Source organism: Heptranchias perlo, chromosome 25, assembly GCF_035084215.1.
Source record: "Heptranchias perlo isolate sHepPer1 chromosome 25, sHepPer1.hap1, whole genome shotgun sequence".
Classification (NCBI taxonomy): domain Eukaryota; kingdom Metazoa; phylum Chordata; class Chondrichthyes; order Hexanchiformes; family Hexanchidae; genus Heptranchias; species Heptranchias perlo.
In genome coordinates this window covers 8,980,587-8,988,050 of record NC_090349.1, presented here as the reverse complement: position 1 = coordinate 8,988,050, position 7,464 = coordinate 8,980,587, and the positions used below count along the sequence as shown (strand labels likewise).

The following is a 7,464-nucleotide window of genomic DNA, read 5'->3' as shown; positions in this document are numbered from 1 at the left end:
ATTGCCTCTGACTTACTGTGTCATACGTGCCGGCCAGATGGTCCTCAGAGACGATCATAAACAAAAGGTTGAAAACGGCCCTTAATTCAGCATTTAGAAAGAAAAGCTTCTGCTGTTGTCGCTCTGAAGGTAATGATTGGCTGCCGAGTGTGGGAAACACCAAGAAAAACAGGCACACGCTCCCTCATGGACAGGGGGAGGTATAAATAAAGGAGCTGGTCCCGCTTCACTCAGCAGAATCGCTCCAGACGAACCGAGTCTCACTACTACCTGCGGTGTTCCTGGTAGCATTGTCCGGAAGAATGGCTCCTAAAACCTCTGGCGTTATCCCAAGGGAATGTTCCGAGGAAAAAGTCACACGAAAGGAAAAATACAAAGTAAGCAACTTCGCCTTTACAAAAATTAAAGAAATGCGGCTAGTTTATGAATTAGCGAATTCATGCGCTCTGTGTAGTAAAATGTTATGAATTTTTTTCTTTTTTTTTCAGTTGATGAAACCGATAATAGAAAAAAAGCGCCGAGATCGCATAAATAGCAGCATTGCTCAACTCAAGGCTTTGCTGGGGGAAGAGTTCCAGAATCAAGAACCAAACATGAAAATGGAGAAAGCTGACATCTTGGAGATGACGGTGAATTACCTGAAACTTCATAGTCAGAGAATGTTCACAGGTACTTGCCTTTATATTTGTTTGACTGCTGATAAACGATCCTCTTTGTCGGTTATGGTAATTCTTCAATAACATCCATCTAAATCACCCTGTTTGTTTCCATCTACAGTGACCTACAGCAAGAGTCTCACTCAGAATTTTAAGGAAGGGTATTCACGGTGTTTGCAGGAAATTCAGCATTTTACGGTCACCGCGGAAAGCAAGGCCGACATTCAGAATAAACTCGTGAGCCATTTGCACAGAGCTCAGGATCCTCCCAGGGACCTATGTTTCTCTGTATCTCCACTGCACCCAACTACCTGTCAACCAGGCACCAAGCAGGAAGTTAAACCCAGCGCCACGGTACTCTGGAGGCCCTGGTAGAGCCGAAACACGTGTGGACGTTTGCTAGACTCGAGGAGGAGAAAGTTACTCTGCATTCAGCACTAGGGGTGTGCTCTGGTGTGAAATAGTATTCCACAATGGAAGAAATGTCATTAATAACTCTTCGTTGAAGGAGATGGACAATCTTTTAATATATGAATTATTTAATTTTAAATTATGGCGTCCGGTGTGTGACGCATTCTGCAATATTTGTAGGTGACTAAAATCATACCTAAACTGACAGATAACTCGGTATTGCCTATTGTTATATGTAGACAGTGCTACCCGAGTCATCCTTTTATAAAGGAATGTCAGTGGTGTGTTATGGGTAGTCTTCTTATTGAGGAGTGTTCGCATCTTTTTTAAAGGGTGTGCGTTGTATGTATGTATGTTTATATATCAGTATATAAGCAAGTGTCATCGACGACTTGCTTTATAGTGAGCTTTTCTAAATTTATAGATAAATCGATTCGATTTTTCCTTGTAATGTATTGCCGGTCCGACGAGAACTCCGTTCCTCTCCTTTTCACTGTGTTACCCACACATTCTAGTCCTGAACGGGGGTTTTATGTTTCTATCATCTCCGGGACTTGGCTGCAAATTATTCTTATCTGGCTGCTATGTAAATGTCCCTGCATTGTAGCCGTGTTCTCAGTTCTACATGTAACTGCATACTGCATTGTAACAATGTGTAATCTAAATATACTTTTATATTCATGGTTCTGTTTGTAAATAAGTCCTACCTGTACCAGTATTGTACCCGTAAACAATTTACAGTCTCAATTCCGTGTTAAAATGGGTATTTCATTGTAACAATGCTAATTCTGAATAAATGATTGTATTCACAATTCTCTAAAGTGTCTAAACGAATGTAAGTTAATGTATCAATGAGAGCATGTATGTGTACAAAAAGCTCCGAGTTTCTTACATTTACATCAGTTATTTCTGTAGCTGACAAACGTGCATCATGTCACTAGAAAACTACAGTTAAAGTAGCTTAGATTGGCTTTAAAAATCTTATTTTATTACAATATTCACACAGTTAGCATCAGTATTATTTTTGTTTTTCATATGGGGGTATTTAGGAAAATTCTCGTTATTTATTTAACATAAACATTTATTATATATTTCCATTATTGTCCGCTTTCTTCCTCTGTCTGACTTGACGCACTGGGCGGAGAGGGTAAGCGCAGGGTCTGTTCGCAGATACCGCCCCTGACTTGTGTGGCTGACCATCCCAGGGAATATACAAACATTACTCTCTCTCGCTCAACTTCTCTCCTTCCTTACTTCGATTTGGACACAACGCAACTTCCACTGAGCACGATATTTCTTAGCTATTCATACCATTTTACCGCAACAAGCAGTTTATCACTGAACAATTATTAGTCACTCAGTCCTGCATTGAGGCAACACACATACACGTGACTGTCTTTCACATTCCGGATTTAAAAGTTAATTTTTAATGTTTTGTTTTAACGTTTACCTATTTATTACATTAAGTTGGGGGGGGGGTGGTGTTAAGAGCTTCTAAAGATGGAAACCGTCGAAAAAACAAATGTGAAAACTGATAGCGAGTGGAGATACAGAGTGTGGAGAGAGTTTGGGGATAGCTAGTGGGGCGGAGAATGTGTTCAGTTTAGAAATAGAAAACTTGGTGAGACAAAGTGGTTGTTTTGAAACAACAAATATACAAATAAACAACCTGGAAAAGTGCGGGAGAAAGGCTGAAAAAGTACGAATAATGAGAGAATGAGAAGCGGACAGCGCAATATGAGTAGGAGGCCCCACAATGAATGACATTTTGTAATTGTAAACAATTTTACAACACCAAGTTATAGTCCAACGATTTTATTTTTAATCCCACGAGCTTTCGGGGGCTTTCCCCTTCCTCAGGCGGTGTGCACTCACCAAGCATTGTTCTGTGAATTATAAATGCGACTTCATTTCGAGGATTTCATTTCCACATCGTTCACCTGAGGAAGGAGGTAGCCTCCGAAAGCTTGTGAATTTAAAATAAAATTGCTGGACTATAACTTGGTGTTGTAAAATTGTTTACAATTGTCAACCCCAGTCCATCACCGGCATCTCCACATCCGTTTAAGTTGCCTGTTATGCTCGTTCTAATGGTCTGTAGGAAATTAAACCTGAAATACTTGATATCTATATAGGTTTGTTCAAAGTGAAAACTGGTGTAGAACTTATGTCTTCATTTCGCAAAACAAAGTGAGAGCGATAGGTTTCACGTGAAACATTACTTGCAATGAGATCCTTCCTGAAAATTAATTCTCTTTCAATCCTGGAATCTGGGTTTGGATCCGATCCAAACAGGTGGTACGAAAAAGAGTTTCCTTTCTCTGCCAGCGGTAAGCCAGATCGTTTAAAACAGTCTCTCCGTGATTTCTAAAGGGGCAGGACCCATAGCACTATCTGTAATTTGATATCAATTAGCAACCAAGTGTCATTGATACTATCAATAAGCAATACCCTAACTATACGTGTTACTCAGAGAAGCAGAGGAGTGTTACACTGTAGACTACGGGTCCGCCTGAGGTCAGTGATGAAAGAAGCACTCCACGGATGCTCCCTCGGTTAGTTTCAATGTTGGAGACAGTGGGTCAGAACATCTGCTTTCCATTTTCAAAATGTGGCTTTAAGCGGGATGAAGTTATACCGCACGCGGTGAAAACTCAAACCAATGTCAGGCTGCTAAGGAGGAGTCCGATTGCTCACCTGACTGCTTAGTTACACTGCCGCTGCACGGTTCAAACAGCTTGAAATGTGAAAGTGACAGTACAACTACTTTGTAAATTGACAACTGACAACTACATGCCTGGGATTACTAGTATATAGAATGAAAAAAGTCACACTGGTATCGGTGCTTTTCCAAGGTTGGCGTTAAGCCTTATTGTTCTGTATACTAGATGCAGCTTTGCGCTGCGTCTAACCCGCGCTAGGTAGTGACACTGGACCCCAAATTGGAATAGGATGCTATCCCTACTGCGTTGGTATTTTTCTCTTTGATGGGCATGAAACAATATCATTAAAATATGAAAATATATCCCTTAGTTCAAAACCATCGTAATGTCTCACATGAGAAGGTGAGTATTAACTGCTCCTGGATAAGGAACAAAATTACATTTTTTTCCTTTGTACGAAATTACATGTTTGTATGTTTCCTTCTCTACTATCTTTGACTTTTAAATGAAATTACTTCAGTGATTTAAAGTGTTTTCATCAGATATCAATAGAGGCTAAATCCATGGGCCGCTTGTAAAGTGTCTACACGTGCCAGCCTTATCTGCCGGAGAGTGTTAGTCACTGAAAAGTGCTATATGGTCCGCCGCTTTTTGTTTACAGTTTCTTACAATCCTTCAGTCCCGGGTGTATAATGCGAGTTGCTCGCCGAAAAGGCAGCTGCAGAGAAATATTTAGATCTCAACTGACCACTGTTAGCATATACGGTGTGATGTACTTGCGCCGCCTGCATCTGGCCTTGCGCCCTGGTGCAGATGTTATTTTGCACTGTCCCTGTGGACAGCCCACTCCTGGAGTGTGATGGCGTTTGAAAATGGACGTGAGGCGCCTGTCGCAGCATCTTTCCCACGCGTCGAAGATTAGCAGAGGTCCAGTCCAACAGCTGCGCCGTCAGCACAAAAACACTGGACTCAGTCAAATGGAATTGAAAGGACTTGACAAGCGGAACGTGGGAACGGGTATGATATACTTACGAAGTCTTTTAAAGTTCTTTCTCGGCGTTGTTTGATATCCAAATGTCTCATTAACGTGTAGTCAGCTCAGTACAGCCAGAAATATTTTTTAAACCCGATGGTGCCCGTTCTACACAGTTCCTGACTGATTATTGGCTCCGTTCCTTCTCACATTTACAGTCATGTTATGGGGAGCTACATTTCCGACTGAGGCCAATATCGATTGCTGGAAAACAAAATCGTATTACAAGAGAGAAATTGTCAATAGTTCAATTTCCTGCACATTCTCCAACCCCGCAACTGGACTTGAATGTATGTAACGGAGGATGAGAGGATTGCAAAGAATGTGTGGCGGCGCATCATGAAAGAAAGATTGCATTAATATAGAGACCCGATAAGACGCTATATCAATCCAAGTCTTTAGTTTTCAACACAGAACTTCAGTCAGAAACGACTTAACACACAAGAATTCAAATGTCGATCTTGTTCTTCGCTCAAATAGTAAAAGATGAGTCAAAACGTAAGAAGATCCTGTGAAATCTTACAGTTAAGTGGAACAATTTGGCGGCGGGTATTTATACTATCTCGGCACATCGGGGTTACCGGAGAATTTCAAAATCCTATCAACCAGATGTTGAAAACCAGTTTTCCTTATTAATAGAATTCTCTGGATAGCGATGGGCGGAGAATTCCCAGGATCTTCCAACCCCAGATAAAACTGATTCAGACAGGGGTTACAGCATCATCTGTGCTATCCAGATGCTCCTCTCAGTAACATGCAGCGAAAAGTCAAACAGCGTCGCTTTACCATTTACAAAGAGTCGCTGCTGCTATTGTGCATGCGGCAGAGTTGATTGGACCCTGACTGTGGGAAATCCCGAGAAACCCGGAGACGAGCTTCTCCTGTAAAATAAGTAGCAGAGCTGCTGTGTTACAGCGTGTGACTCTGGGACACCTGACCAGTTACTGCACTGCACTGCACAGCCAGTGAAATTGAAGCACATAAATACTCTGAAGAAACCTTCTCCGTTCAAGTGTAAAGTAGGTAAATTTCGTATTTAAAAACAAATATTGTTTCTCATGATTACTGTGAAATCTGGGACAACGTGCGGGATCATGGTTTTCAACGTTCGATTCCCTTTCTTTTTCAGTTGATTAATGCAGCTTTAAAGAACAGCCGTCCGAAGCAGATAAACAGGAGCAGCGACAAGCTGATGGCTATAGTGCAAAAGAGTTTAACAGTCAAGAACTAAATATGGAACAGGAGAAAACTGCCATCCCGAAAGATACCGTGACTTACCTGAAGAGAGATATTAATAGATTAAGTGAATGGACAAAACTGTGGCAAATGGATTTAAACGTAGGCAAGTGTGAGGTCGTCCACTTTGGACCTAAAATTGATAGATAAGAGTACTTTCTAAATGGTGAAAAGCTTTAAACAGTCCAAAGAGACTTGGGGGTTCGTGTACATAGATCATTAAAATGTCATGGACAGGTACAGAAAATAACCAAAAAGGCTAATGGAATGCCGGCCTTTATATCTAGAAGACTAAAATACAAGGGATAGAAGGTACAAAGCCTTAGATAGACCACACCTGGAGTACTGCGTTCAGTTCTGGGCACTGCAACTTAGGAAGGATATATTAGCCATGGAGGGGGTGCAGCAAAGATTTACTAGAATGATATCTGGACTTTAAGGGTTAAATTAGAAAGAGACCTTACACAACTAGGGTTGCACTCCCTAGAATGTAAAAGATGAAGGGTGATTTGGTCGAAATTTTCAAGATATTAAGGTGAACTGATAGGGTAGATAAAGAGAAACTATTTCCACTGGTTGGAGTGTCTAGGACTAGGAGACATAGCCTAAAAATTATAGCAGGACTTTCAGGAGTGAAGTCAGGAAATAGGGTGATGGAAGCTTGGAACTCTCTTTCTCAAACGGCAATTGATCCTAGCTCAGTTGTTAATTTTAAGTGTGAGATTGATAGATTTTTGTTAACCAAGGGTATTAAGGGATATGGGGCTAAGGCGGTTATATGGAATTAGTGTAAGGAGTCTTACAACACCAGGTTATAGACTATAACCTGGTGTTGTAAGAATCCTTACATTTGTCCACCCCAGTCCATCACCGGCATCTCCACCTCATATGGAATTAGGTCACAGATCAGCCATAATCTCATTGAATGGCGGAACATGCACAAGGGGCTGAATGGCCTACTCCTGTTTCTATGTTCCTATGAAGTATCGCAACTTGAAGCCGTTCGCTGGTGAATTTTTATACAATGTTACACAACCAGAAATTAAGAGACCTATTTCATTATTCTTAATTATGATTATTCTCCTGTAAACATAACTGTAACGAGCGTTATTTCCTTTTAGCTACAGTAATATCAGATAGCGTGCATCATGAAGGATACACTTGTGTTTGCAGAAAGGCGCTGACTCGATAAAACATCACAGGACCCAATTCAGAAGAAATTCATAAACCATTTGCAGCAGCCAATATCCAGCCAAGGCTCTGTGTTATTCCGCATGCCCTCTGTATTTTCCTTCACTCATATCGGCACCCAGCAGACAGCTCAGCTCAGCCCCACAGCATTCCGGAGAAGCCGGTAATCTGAAGCACTGTGAACAATTCCTAGAAGTGAGGAAGTGACGTTTACACAAGATAAAACACCAAAGATTTATTCTAGGTGCAAAATAGTATTCCACAATGGAAGACG

The 7,464-nt window shown here is 41.2% G+C and overlaps 1 protein-coding gene across 1 annotated transcript; it reads left to right on the top strand.

Moving 5' to 3' along the window:
* Window positions 1-302: 302 nt before the first annotated feature.
* LOC137342338 (transcription factor HES-5-like) lies at window positions 303-1,140 on the top strand. Its single transcript, XM_068006276.1, has 3 exons — window positions 303-377; window positions 489-669; window positions 778-1,140. Exons 1-3 carry the CDS (start codon window positions 303-305, stop codon window positions 1,029-1,031), a joined length of 510 nt encoding a protein of 169 aa, XP_067862377.1. The 3' UTR covers window positions 1,032-1,140.
* The last annotated feature ends 6,324 nt before the right edge of the window (window positions 1,141-7,464 follow it).